The sequence below is a fragment of the Adiantum capillus-veneris genome, chromosome 30, assembly GCF_014529385.1.
Source record: "Adiantum capillus-veneris isolate H3 chromosome 30, ASM1452938v2, whole genome shotgun sequence".
Taxonomy (NCBI): domain Eukaryota; kingdom Viridiplantae; phylum Streptophyta; class Polypodiopsida; order Polypodiales; family Pteridaceae; genus Adiantum; species Adiantum capillus-veneris.
Genome location: NC_140960.1, coordinates 97,579,453 through 97,594,047, shown reverse-complemented (window position 1 = coordinate 97,594,047; position 14,595 = coordinate 97,579,453). Strand labels below are relative to the sequence as shown.

Here is a 14,595-nt window from a genome sequence, read left to right as displayed (position 1 = left end):
CAGGAGCTACCGGCATACCAACTGGATCCAGATTCAGTCAAAGCCGCCAAGGCAGCCTATCTTTCAAAAGAACAGCTAGAAGAGCATCACACCACAGTGTTCACCGGCAGATTCAACAGTGAGAAGGGACATCAGGTAGAGTTGCAACTCCTACCGAAAGAAGTATATGATGTTGCTGCGAAGCCTGAGACCAAAGAAGCCAACCGCAGGCTAGGACTCAGAGATTTCTATGAACAGGAGCCGTGCGGCGTGGATTTCCAAAAAGCTTACGAGCTTTATCCACGATTAAAGAAGATGGAACTACTTAGATTTCTGACCCTCATGGGAATAAAGTTGAAGTGGTGATAACTAAGGAAATAGTGGCAGAAGCACTCAGACTGCCCACAGAAGGAATGACGATGAGAGCAAGGGATAGGAAAACGGCAGGTACTTTCACCAAAGAAACCGCCGCAGCCACCTTTGCAGACCTAATTCACAAGCAAGTGGAAGAGCCAACCAGGTTATACCACTAGCATTCAAACTTTCTAGCTAAAAGGCCACCAAGGTATACCACGCCAAATCATGCGGTTGCCACCACTTTCACACAAGTCCTCACGTCAACAACCAGGCAACCGGTGGACCACGCACAATATGTCTTGACCACTCGAAAGGCACAAAGAAAGAAGGAAAGATTACTTACCTGGGTGCACCAAAGGTATTGACAAGGATTGCATACCATGCTATCCGCATGGCCGACAACCTACCACCTGTCCCAGACCAAAACATTTGGATACTGACATCTCAACCATCTCCTCGAGCTACAAGATCGGCCAAGAGATCCTACAAATCAGATGAAAAATCGGTTGAAAGCTCCCAGGAAAGGCACATCAGTGAAAGCTCTGATAATGAAGAAAAGCAAGCACAAAGGGAGGAAATGAAGAGAAAAGCCGAGGCAGCACACCAAGAAGAGCCTGTGCAAAAGCAAACCCGGTTTGAAAGAGAGAAACACGCATACCAACGCAGCCAACAAGCACAAGGAAAGGACCCGAAAAAATGGGTGCCTAGTGGACTTAAGAATGGGTGCCTAGTGGACTTCCAAATGAACTTCCACCCTCTCGACCTGAGGATCATACAATCGATTTGATCCCACGGAGTTCTCCTCCAAATCAGTCCCCCTTATCGAGTTAGTCTAATGCAGCAAGAGGAAATCCTCAAGCAGGTCAATGAACTTTTGGAGAAGGGTCTAATAAGGCCTTGCACTTCTCCATATTGTTCACCTGTCTTGCTAGTACAGAAAAAGGATGGCACATTCCGCATGTGCACAGACTCTAAACAAGATCACATTCAAGAATTGATTTCCAATCCCTCGGATCGATGACATTCTTGATAAGTTACAAGGCGCAAGTGTCATCAATCGTATAGACTTGAAGAGCGGATACCATCAAATTTGCATTGCTCCTCAGGATGTGCATAAGACTTCATTTAGAACAACCTTTGCGTTGTATGAATTCTTAGTGATGCCTTTTGCACTCACTAATGCACCAACCACATTCAACAGATTGATGGATAGAATCTTCCATTCATATAGAATATTTACCTTACAGGAGTTTCCTTCAATGACGTCTTATTCTTCTCAGAGACGGAAGAAGAACACTACAAGCATCTCGCATTAGTGTTTGAAGAATTATGCAAACACAAATTATTTGTGAATGCTAAGAAGAGTGAGTTCTTTTTAAAAGAAATTCACTACTTGGGCCATATAGTATCTCACAACTAGGTGAGAATGGACCCTAATAAGATTCAAGCAGTTGTAGAATGGCCCACACCAACTACAGTACATAACGTACTAAGTTTTCTCAGCCTCTGTTCCTATTATCAACGTTTCATTCGAGCCTTTGCCGCCATAGTGGGTCCTCTCCATTATCTGACAAAGAAGCGGATTCCCTTCTATTGGGGACCTGGACAAAAACAAGCTTTTGAAAAGCTTAAATATCTACTCAGTCACAGACCTGTTCTCACCGTCTCTAATCTTCGCAAACCTTTCGAGGTGTACTGCGATGAATCTGGAGATTGTGTAGGAGCAGTTTTGAACCAAGAGGGTCACGTCATAGCCTACGAAATCAACGCCTTAAAGATACAAAGTTGCATGCTCCCATTTATGAGAAAGAGCTAATGGCAGTAATTCATGCTCTTTCCATTTGAAAACATTATCTATTAGGAGCTGATTTTATAATCAAGACAAATCATTAGAGTCTCCGCTACTTTCTCACACAGAGAAAGTTATCAAAAACGCAGATGAGATGGGCCAACTTTCTTTCAATGTTCCATTTTCAGATTTACACACTTCTGGAACAAAGAATGCGGTTGCAGATGCCCTCTCCAGGCGTCCAAAGATCAATGCAATGACAACTATTTATCATGAGGAACTAGAATCTCTCAGTGAAATGTATCCTCAAGATCCAGACTTGGCTACAATTTGGGCAAATCTTCAAGCTGGTAATTCAAGGCCACCTTATTCCATTAGGAATGATACACTATATCATCAACAAGCAATATGCATAGCTCAGTCCTTAAGACAGAAGGTGATGGATAAAGCACATAATTCTCCCTATGTCGAGCATCGGGGAATTGTTGCTACCACTAATACCCTCGAAAGATATTTCTTTTGGCCAACACTCCAACGGACATTGAGAAATATGTACGCGAGTGTTTAGTATGCCAAAAAGTAAAGTATGACAGACATAAAGTTTATGGCAAGCTTCAGTCACTCCCTATGCCTAACACGCCATGGGTAAGTATTGCCATGGATTTTTTAAGAGTGAAAATAATGCAATATGGACTATAATAGACAAATTTAGTAAGCAAGCACATTTCCTTCCGTTAAGAAGACGATCCAAGCTTATCACAAGGCTAGAATATTTCTAGCTCATATTCTTAAACATCATGGATTGCCAAAGACTATTGTCAGCGATAGAGATCCTCGCATAACTATATACCTAAATAAATCCAAGATAAGCCCAGATTCACCCATAAAGGAAAGTGCAAGGTATAGACCCATGGTAATCACCTACAAGACAATATAACCATCAACTCCATCATGCATCGTATTGACTAAATACCACGACATCCCCACTAATGTCCTCAGTGCCCAATAGTGGGTGTAGAACTAGGTACTAACTAGTCTATTTTGGCAAGAACTGTTCAAGAATTTGGGAACTAAGCTTGATTTTTCATCAGCTTATCATCCTCAAACAGACGATCAAAGCGAAAGTGCTAATGCCACTGTTTTAGAAATTCTCGAGTGTTAGGTGCAACGGAATGATTGTTTGCGCTTTGCTCAAGATGAGTGCTCCGAACTGTGCTCAAGGTTCCTTTTAGTTCTTATGGAAGGGAGAGCCTTCCGTTCTTAATGGAAAGTGCTATGATCACGAATAAAGTGAATGGACAATGTGCGTGTAAGTGTATGAGACTGAGAGATAGAGAGAGAAGAGAGATACGACACCAAAGACGACGTAAAACCCTCCTCCGAAGGCCCCACTCTCGTCGGCGAGAGTGGTCTACTTTTTGATTGCACAAAGTGGTACAATGTGTATGCAATGGACTGATGCAACTTGGACTATGCCGATGACGACGACGGTGATGACGACGACGACTTGATGGCTGAAATCTGAGATCTTCTAACTGCTGAATTTCGGGACTGTTTCGGTGGCTGAAAATGACTGTTTTGGCTGCGTTTTTCGAGGCTAAAATTGGGGGAACTTCTGCAACCAATGGGGATGTATCTGCTGCCTTGCTATAGGCTGAAAACCTGCGTTTTGAACTGCTGAAATTCTGCGTTTTTAACTGCTGATGTCGCTGGCTGAAAACGCTGTGACTTGCAGGCTTGCTGGCGTTTTTGGGCTGAAAACGCTGATGAGGGCTGTAGCGTTTTTGGCTGAAAAACGCTAGGGCTGCCCACTGCTGGCGATGGGAAGAATCTGCAAACTCTACAATGCTGATGCTGATGATGGCGATCCTGCAATGGATGGAAGCGCCAGAGGTCTGGAAATGCCCGACGATGATGGGGATCCAAAAACGCTAGGGTGCTGAGGGGGTACTGCTGAGAAGTTGCCTGTTGAGCGGACAGCTCATGCTGCCTCTTCTGCCAGAAAGTGCTAACTTGGGTTTGCTTATATATTAACTTAGCAAAATTGCCCTACCTACTTTTGTTGGAAAGTCACTTAAAAACAATAAGTGAAAATACCAAAAATAGGGAAAATAGGCTAAATGCACTTGAAAATTCCCCTGACTGAATCTGATGGATTTTGAAGGGAATATTGATGATCATGCTGTGTGCAACCAGAGGATATGCATCTATGCTAGTGATTGGGCATGCACGGTCTACGAATAGACTCACAAAAGTGCCAGATCACTTCTAAATCTAGACTGACTTGACTGAATTGAACCCTGATCATGCTGTAGCTTGTCCACGGACACATAGGGTTGGATGTGTCACGTGACATCCCCTCCTTTTCAAAGTGAGGTACTGATACCGAACTGTATGGCGTCGAGGGAGATCGCCAATAGTATCCGGAATCATGGAAGGGACTCTTCGCCGGCCCACTCTGATGTGTGGGTCGTGCGGTACTTGAACTTCATAAAGGTCTGCAACGCTTGCTTCTTTGGGCCGCACCAAAAGCGACACAAAATCTTTTGAATCTCCTTCCTTGCTTCAACTTCGTCTAGAGTCGTGCTTCTTTCATCTTCAAGAATCTCCATGGCTGAAAATTCATGAAACCACTTCCAACACAAAACCATGAACATACCCATTCCATGTAAAGTGAAGGAAAAAAATCTTGTCTTCTCTAACGACTGTGTATGCAATGTAGATGAACATAGAGACGGAGTGACAACCCGTTCATCAAACACATGCAAACAATGAGATCGAATCTTTCCTTGATGATCTAAAGCAATCAGTTGTGGCAAAACACAATGGAAATGCCCATGCTTGGTGCTCATACTGTCATGTGCTCTTTCGGAAACTGTGTCATGCCAAGGAAGAGACATAGAATGTGACTTCCTGACATACAAACTTTTCAGCTTTTCATGAAAAATCCACATACATCCGTGCTCATTCATGAGTGAAACGTGCTCAACATACAATATGTCATGCCTAGGAAAAGGGATCACATAAAGATGCTGACTAAAATACAGGAAACGATCACGAATGAAATACTCGAATAATGCGTGCGTATCAATCATGTGAACACATAATACTTCTTGTGATGTTTCTTTGGACCTAGGCTCGAGAGCCAAGATCGCTTCTTCCTCAATGATCGAATCATCCTGTGGGGGTTCTTTGGACCTCGACTCGAAAGCCAACATCGGTTCTTCGTGATTGATCGAATCTGCAACGAGGTTAGCTTCGCTAGAAAAAGCATCCACTAACACCTCATCCTGGTGAACAATCACATCTTCTCCATGCAACTCATCATGCTTGTGAGAAATCACATCTTGATCATGCAAAACGTCATGCTCGTGAGAAATCACATCTTGATCATGCAAATCATCATGCTTGTGATTGGCATCCAAATCATCATGCTTAGCAATATCATTCAAATCATCATGCTTATCTTTGTCATCCAAATCATCATGCTTGTCATTCAAATCATCATGCAAATCATTGTCATTCAAATCATCATCATGCTTCACACAATCATGCAAATCCTGTGTATCATGCTTTGGAGAAGAAGAGACTGAGAGAGTCTCCTTTCCCCAAATCTCTTACATCTGTGTCTGAACTTGAGAATAGAGTCGCCAAAACTCTTTGTTGTGGTGGTCGCTCTTTTCTTTGAGGGCTTTGTTCTCGCGATCAAATTCTGCTTGTCTTGCTTTGTTCGCTCGATCAAATTATGCTTCTCTTGCTTTGGCTTCCAAGCGTGCTTGCTCACTCTCACGCGCTATGGCTGCCATTCTTTCTTAGTACTGGCCCTCTATGGCTGCCATATCTTCTTCGTAGGCTTTTCTTTCTGCTTCGCTTTCTTGGTCCAACTCCCCCCTAGGAGTTAGCGCAATCCTTGTCGTAGATGGAAAAGGGGGAGGGTCCAAAAAACATCCTGGTGGGGAAAATTCTTATTCGCCTCTCTCATGCTCATCACCTCCAAGCGAAGTATCCATTCCGCTTCGAGTGATGATCATTCTGAAATCGTGGGTTCTTGTGGTCTTGGGTTCTTAAGTTCACGAGGAACTTGGGTTCTTGGGTTCTTGAGGATCTTGAGGTTCTTGAGGTTTTCTTTCGCTTGCAAACCGCGTTTGAGAAGGATCTTCTCTTCACCCGAGTTCTACTCTTTTCCGCTGGCGCACCCCTTGGCGGCCTTGCGCTCACACCAAGGTTGCTTTTTCCCACCTCACGTCGATTGGCCGGCCGCTAAGTGCATGGTCCGCTCTCAATGAGTGAAAAGAGACACAAGGGGAGGCTGGACAAGCCCTTCTTTCTTGAGATTCCTATCACTCTTCAACAAAACACGATTAGGAATAGACACGCCCAGGCAAACTTGGGTTCGTGCGACCTCAACAAGCAAAAAAAAATCTTGTGGTTCTTGTGGTTCTTTCCTTGAGTGATACAGAACACTGCCAAAGCTCTGATACCAATGTTAGGTGCAGCGGAATGATTGTTTGCGCTTTGCTCAAGATGAGTGCTCCGAACTGTGCTCAAGGTTCCTTTTAGTTCTTATGGAAGGGAGAGCCTTCCGTTCTTAATGGAAAGTGCTATGATCACGAACAAAGTGAATGGACAATGTGCGTGTAAGTGTATGAGACTGAGAGATAGAGAGAGACGAGAGATACGACACCAAAGACGACGTAAAACCCTCCTTCGAAGGCCCCACTCTCGTCGACGAGAGTGGTCTACTTTTTGATTGCACAAAGTGGTACAATGCATATGCAATGGACTGATGCAACTTGGACTATGCCGATGACGACGACGGTGATGACGACGACGACTTGATGGCTGAAATCTGAGATCTTCTAACTGCTGAATTTCGGGACTGTACCTGCGTTTTGAACTGCTGAAATTCTGCGTTTTTAACTGTTGATGTCGCTGGCTGAGAACGCTGTGACTTGCAAGCTTGCTGGCGTTTTTGGGCTGAAAACGTTGATGAGGGCTGTAGCGTTTTTGGCTGAAAAACGCTAGGGCTGCCCACTGCTGGCGATGGGAAGAATCTGCAAACTCTACGATGCTGATGCTGATGATGGCGATCTTGCAATGGATGGAAGCATCAGAGGTCTAGAAATGCCCGGCGATGATGGGGATCCAAAAACGCTAGGGTGTTGAGGGGGGTACTACTGAGAAGTTGCCTGTTGAGCGGGAAGCTCCTGCTGCCTCTTCTGCCAGAAAGTGCTAACTTGGGTTTGCTTATATATTAACATAGCAAAATTGCCCTACCTACTTTTGTTGGAAAGTCACTTAAAAACAATAAGTGAAAATACCAAAAATAGGGAAAATAGGCTAAATGCACTGGAAAATTCCCCTGACTGAATTTGATGGATTATGAAGGGAATACTGATGATCATGTTGTGTGCAACCAGAGGATATGCATCTATGCTAAGTGACTGGGCATGCACGGTCTATGAATAGACTCACAAAAGTGCCAAATCACTTCTAAATCTAGACTGACTTGACTGAACTGAACCCTGATCATGCTGTAGCTTGTCCACGGACACATAGGGTTGGATGGGTCACGTGACATCAAGTGCTATGTTTCAGAAAGACAATATGAATGGGAACAATACTTACCTTTAGTTGAGTTTGCATATAATAATACCATACATTCCTCAACTTGTAGCTCCCTTCAAAATTATTTATGGGAAGCCACTCTTACTTCCTATTATGGTTACCAAAGAAAACATCTTTGATGCAGACGAATTTGTGCGCGACATTGGTACCACCTACAAGCAAGTAAAGCAAGCGATTCTTCGGACTCAAGAGCAGCAGAAGAGAAAAGTAGACAAGCAGAGAAGAAATCTCAATCTTGGGAAAGGACAATACGTTCTACTTAAGTTTGAGAAAGCTAGATTGAAAAAGCAGGTCGGAGAAGGGAAGGTTGTAAAACTTTCCCATAGATTTTACGACCCTTTCAAGATTACAAAAAAGTCAATGAAGTGACTTTTAGATTGGATTTGCCTTCTCATTGACGCATCCATAATGCTTTTTATGTAAGTCTCCTCCGACCATATGTTGGTCCTCCTCCAGTGGCTCCAGTACAAGAAGATCCTCTAGAAGTCGAAGAGACTTAGAAAATCCTTCTACCAGAACAGATAATACACCCCTCCGAGAGACAACTAAACTCCTAGGCCAGCACAGCCACAAACCAGCTCTTGCTCCTTAAGGAGATACAGGGGCACATAGAGGTGATAAACTCTTAACAGGATAAGTTAGGAGGGCTCTATGCCAATATGAGAGAAACCATCTCAATAGGCGAGCACAGCCACAAACCAGCCCCCACTCCCTAAAAACTGCCCCCAAGAGACATGGGGGCACTAACTGCTACGCTCGAAGAGATGATAAACTCTTAACAGATAGTTAGAAGGGATTCCTCTAGTGCCCGAGGCAGGCAATGGCCTCAAATGATTTTTCATGTTCAAAATACTGCTTGCAGTTTTGCTGCTCAAAGTGCACCAACCATCCTTTTATGAAAAAAACAGTGCGTCCTGCTCAGCATACTTTCTTCCACTCTGCTTCAGGATCCATGCCACCTACTGCAGGTCTTATCTGTGCTATGATGTCTTAGCAGCTTATTTTTGACAGGACATGTCTTTGCGCTTTCTCAATTATTTGTAAATTAAGAGGATCCCAAACTTATCAAAACTTGATGTATTCCATGAAGTATTCTATGCACTTCAATGGGTAGAATGATGCATAAAACATTCTGTTGGCAAAAAAGGAAATCTAAATAATGAACAGACATAATTTGATCAACATCAATCCCAGGTTTGCCCCACAAGCTACAAATCCAAACCATGCTAAGAACTCATTTAAACTGTTCATTCGTGAAACTGATAGTGGAAAAGCGAGGGTTCAATCGTGAAAAAAGAATACCTTTACCACTCTTCAAAAGACAGAGTAAAAGTAATCCAGACCTACCAGAGTAAGGAACAGCGTGACTAAGGCTAGAACCTGAGCAGGTAATGCCAATCAGATTTATTGGAGCATCTCTAACATATCGTCATCATCAATTGCCAACTCAACAATGGGCTACATCAAAGAGACACATGCAGCTGTGCTCTTATGATAGAGAATATATGGCAAAATTAAACCTTAGACCTGATTATGATAAATTCTTACGGACAAACCCTCCATTCAAAATAAGACTAGAGGCTGAGAACGTAACCTAAGCTGCTATGTAAATTTTAGCAAACCCCCAACCCAGAAAAATGTGTAGGTGACAAGAATCTCACCATGATGTCATGAGAAAAGGGGCAACAAAATAAGACAACTACTTTGTAGGAGCAGGTTCTGAAGCAGAAGTCCCAGCTTCACCATCAGCTTGGGTCTCCATTTCTATGGGAATTTTGGTTGGTACCTCAGCTTCAATCACTGCAGAATCCCCAACATCCAAAGGCACAGGCTTACCGTCAACCACTGGTACATAACGGCCCTCAATAAATCCTTTTTCATTGAAGACGCTTACAAATCGATAGGTGACCTGTACAAAACCATTGATGATATATTTTATACAAGCAAAGAAATAAAACGAAATCCCAACAAGCAGCATTACCATGACAATGAAGCAGCGGTGGGCAATCAGATGGATCTATCTGGGTAGCCATGCATTTGTTGGTGGTTTATATGCATGTGTACGTGTGCGCCTCTTGAAAGTGCAAACGCATGCAAGTTCAAGCACACAACAGCACATACATGCATATGCACGTGGATCAAAGGCTTATGTGAGCTTTTACCTGTGGTTTGCGCTTGTATTTGCCAAGCACTGCTGCAGACATCGCAGAGAGTTTCCCCTCGAGCAACTTTCCTTTGAGATCCTCCTGAACAAGAGGAGTGAACTGCTTGTCTAGAGAGCGAGCAGCAGCCAACCAGGCCAGGACAATGACTAGCAATATTCCCCCAAGGTAAGGAGTTGAGGCAGCTAGAGACCCAAAACCGATGATGAGGAACTGTTGAATTAGAGCCCCCCCTGACTTTCCTAACGGATTGCATACCACATCGATTGCAGCCTTACCCTTCACCTGGAAAAAAAAATAACAACAATTACACATGTGAAAACCATCAATTCCTATCCAAAGTCAGCTCAACAGACTCAAACATACCTTGGTGTCCTCGTCAAGAGGTATGTAGGCCATCTCCTTGCAGGGGTCGAATAAACTGTACTTTGCACTCTTGCTAAAAATGTTTTGAAGTGCACCAACATAAACTGCTGCGAGCAAAGGTGTGAGTCCAAAAGTAGCTAGCATAGGTGTCAAAGGCTCACTGCAGAGTAATAATGCAAAAAAGGCAACTCCAGTGACAAGTAGGACTGTTGGAGTGATCATTGCAGCTACACCCCATCCATGCTTTCGGAAGATGTAACGACTGAGGAGCATCATGCTGAAAGTTGCAATTCCCGTGTAAGAAGAGAAGTCTCCCATAAATGATGAGTAGTCATTTGGGCTTGGAAACTTCAAAGACGAAAAAAATTGTGTCAAATATGGCTGCCAAACTTTGTGGAGGAAGTGTCTGCATTAGGAAGTGCGTAAATACCTGCGCTTTCAACTTAGATTTCCAGGTCACTTCTACCAGGTTGATACTGATTCCATACGCAACTACCAAAGTGGCAAGGTCCCGAATGTACCTCGAGCTCAGCAAGAACTTGAAGCTCTCCATCATTCCCAGCTTAGGCTTCTCTTTCTGAAAGAGTTATGAAGACTTACGTGGTTAAGCACAGACATACTCCGTTGACATGCTAGCCAATAGCAAAACCATGCGTGCCAGATATCACAAAGCCACACCAAAACCTTATAATGAATGGCAGGCTCACCTTTTTTCGGACCTCAGCCTTGGCCAAACTCGGATCATTGAGAACAAATCTGTTGACCCACCAATGCACTACACAAATAAATAAGCCCAGTGCAACAACCAGGCTCATCATCCCTTTGAGGGAAAGGCCCCAGCCATCCACATTGGCAGGTAAATTCCTTCGCATGTTTGAGAAATACTTGACGGTGCGGCCTGAAAATACAAGAGCCACATTTGCACCAAGACCAAACAGAGGATAGAACTGCTTAGCCTCATCTATGGTAGTGATCTGCATTGAGATAACTTGGATTAATGACCGGTTGCCATGCATGTTAATGTCCAAGAAATCTTAAGCCAAAAATTCATTCACCATGAAAAAAGCATATACCTGATTTGCAAAGCCCCAGAAAAGAACTGAGACAACCACACTACCCCATAGTTCTGCCATGACATAAAACAAGCAGAAAGTCCATATCCTGAGAATAGCAACCGGACCAAGAAAACTGGGGCCAAGAGCTTTCAAAAGTGAATCCGCCAATGCAGTTGGATGAAGCACATCTTTCAAAGGGTACAGTACAAATGCAAAGCCTCCGAAAAATGCAATAAACGGTAGAATGCATGCATAGAACAAGGCCTCCTTGGAAAGTACATTGGCAAGCTTGGTGTAGATGAGCATGAAACCAATGGCCATTGGCAAATTTACCCAAGTCTTCAAGAATGGTATAATCTCTGCACTGCTACCTTTGGCTGTAACCACCAGCACATCCTTGGTATCCCTGAGGATCGTGTAGTTGAAAAGAATGCAGAAAAACATAATACCCAGAGGAATCACCTTCTTCAGAGTTGTTGTTTCAATGCCAAAAATCTTCTTTGGAGCAGAGCTGGGGTTTGAGGGTGCATTGGGTGAGAGATCTGCCGCAGCTTCTGCACGCACAAGACCGCGAGGGTGAGGGTGAGGGTGAGGGTGAGAAAAAAGGGTGCCATGCCTCAATCTCAAAGTGACCCCTTCTCTTCTGCTGCTGATGGATGGACCTGCTTTGCCCAAGCTCTGAAACCCCAAATCACTTCCAAATTTGCAGCTTAAAAGTCCTTGTCTTCCATTACTGTGACTCCAACGGGATGAAAAACGTACAGCTTCTAATCTAGGGGCTTTACCGCTCAATTTTGCTGAGAACGCTGGAGAAAGCATGCGGCCATACCCGGAACCCGAGGATAGAGACGAAGAAGCTGGTGATACAGATGAGGGCACCATTGCGGAGCCCCAGTAGCAGACGCCAAAAGACGCTACCTCGTCTATTGGGGGTATTTACAGAGGAGCTTGCGGAAGGGGTACCATATCCATAGCTGCTACAACTGGTATCAAGCAGCTCCCCTACTATCTGAGAATGCACAAAAACTCTATTATAAAGCTATGTCCTCTTGAGTCTCAACATGACCAACAAGAGGAAAAAAGACGAGGCCTGCCATAAGAATTTGTTTTGCTAATAAAAAATGGAAAGCAAAACCTAACCAAAAAAGAGAGGCAGATGGCAATCCATTGAATCTAGTTAGTAGCAGTTGGTTTGGCATGGCCGGATTTGGAGGCATTCCAATGACAATTATTGTGCCATGACATGCAAAGTGAACAGCATGGAGATGAAGCAAGTCATACGGACCCCTCATAAACTGCAAATCAAAACACACCAACAAAGGCAACATTCAATTGGTTCCTACCATGCTTGTTTTTGTGAAGATTAAAGTAGATGTAGCCAAAGCTTTGTCCTAGTTAACCTCTTTTTATTCAAGGCTAGCTCTCAGCCTAATCTCGTCCCTTTCCAAGGTGGTTCCTCTTCTATTATATTACATCTTGTTCCCAGCCATGCATGGTAAATCCTTGTCGACATACATAAGTGGGAGTATGTAAAACATGAGCATTCACTCTTGCTAGCTAGACTAGGTTAACTCAATTGGTTTTGTGGTGGGCATCGTGCTAGTGATGAGCACCAAACTTACCCCATATTAGGAAGAGAGAGAGAGAGAGAGAGAGAGAGAGATGATGGTGTTAGTTTGTGACACTTGCTAAACAAAGCTTTTCTTGCAACTAGCTACCATCAAGCCTCTTCAATCACTGCAACCTCTTAGCACCCCCATCTTCACAAGACTTTTATGTAGGTATTTAGTAACCCATACATACAAAATTCCTTTCCGTGAATTTTCCAAGAGGAGATTTCAAAAAACTAGGTTATTTTTTAAAATTGACACTATTCTTCTCTATGTTGGGAAGGAATTTTTCCTTTTCCCTTGCCCCCGACCAGCATTTTTAAAATTGAGAACGGCTTGATATTAAGATGAGACACATTTTTCCCGGCACAGTGAACGCAAGGCTTAAATCATTGATCACCAATAAAGGCTCTGCACTATCAACACGTGTGACCTCTCCTATCTACGCTTCCAGCCTTCTCTTCAAACAACTTTCCACACACCAAATTAGGGAGCAGAGTTAGAAGTTGGGAGCTTGGCTGGGGCCTGGATACAATAATGATGGGTGACATCTGGATGTGTGTGTGTGTGTGTGTGTGTGTGTGAGAGAGAGAGAGAGAGAGAGAGAGAGAGAGAGGATTGCTGCATAGGGCAACACTGCAACTGTGTGAGAAGGCAAAAGCAGAAAACAAAACCTTCTTGAGGAGCTGGGTTGTAAGGTTGTTACTGCCAATTAGGTTTACTTCAACAACAAATTTTCACTCAGAGAACAAGCTAAATTTTGCTCAACCTCGTTGTGGAATCTGAGTCACTCTTCATGAGGAGATGGAGATAGTGCATTGAGACGTGAGGATAGGAAATATCTTGCTCAATTCTGAATTGATTGCATGCTTAGGATAGGAAATATCCTGCTCGATTTTGAATGGAATGCACGCTTAGGATATTGTGGCCTAGCAGCAGTGTTGCTGGAAGAGGGGCAGTCCTTTGGGAAAGGCGTGATTGGAGCTGACACCATGGGTTATGTGGCACTAGAGATTGTGGAAGGGAGAAGCAATGCACCAACAACTTCGGATATCTACAGCTTTGGAGTCTTGGTATTAGAAATCGCTAGTGGAAGAAGAGCATATAGTGCTAGGCGGTATCTAGATGTGTGGGCACGAGATTTGTATGAACAGGGAAAATTGTTGCGGGCAGTGGATGTTCGACTTGAAGGAATTTTGCTGAAATAGAGATGGTGAGATCGTTATTGCTTGGTCTCTCCTGCACAAATGAGCACCCCCGTGCACATCCCAGACTCCCCTTCCCTCTTGTACTGCTGTTGTCGCATCTACAACACGTTGCATCGCGCGCACGCATACACACACACTCAAAGAGCGACAGGCTCCTCGCTGCATCGAACGCTTCCTCTGCATACTCCACAAAGAGAGAGAGAGAGAGAGAGAGAGAGAGAGAGAGAGAGAGAGAGAGAGAGAGAGAGAGAGAGAGAGGCTCCTCCTTGCACTCAGTGCCTCCTCTGCATACGAGAGAGAGAGAGAGAGAGAGAGAAAGGCCGGGTTTGGTATCCATTGCGTCTCCAATGCGAGCGCCATCACCAGGTGATCAGCACCGCCTAGAGAGAGAGAGAGAGAGAGAGAGAGAGATGCCCGGTTTGGTATCCATCGCGTCTCCAG

At 44.0% G+C, this 14,595-nt stretch overlaps 1 protein-coding gene across 1 annotated transcript; it reads right to left on the bottom strand.

Annotated features, from left to right (window-relative positions):
- Window positions 1–9,121: 9,121 nt before the first annotated feature.
- Window positions 9,122–12,369, bottom strand: LOC147418477 (ADP,ATP carrier protein 2, chloroplastic-like). The gene is made up of 6 exons (XM_086506701.1): window positions 11,355–12,369; window positions 10,989–11,255; window positions 10,712–10,858; window positions 10,282–10,629; window positions 9,916–10,200; window positions 9,122–9,662 (listed from the first exon to the last, which is right to left on the bottom strand). Exons 1-6 carry the CDS (start codon window positions 12,216–12,218, stop codon window positions 9,453–9,455), a joined length of 2,121 nt encoding a protein of 706 aa, XP_086362827.1. The 5' UTR covers window positions 12,219–12,369; the 3' UTR covers window positions 9,122–9,452.
- Between the last annotated feature and the right edge of the window lie 2,226 nt (window positions 12,370–14,595).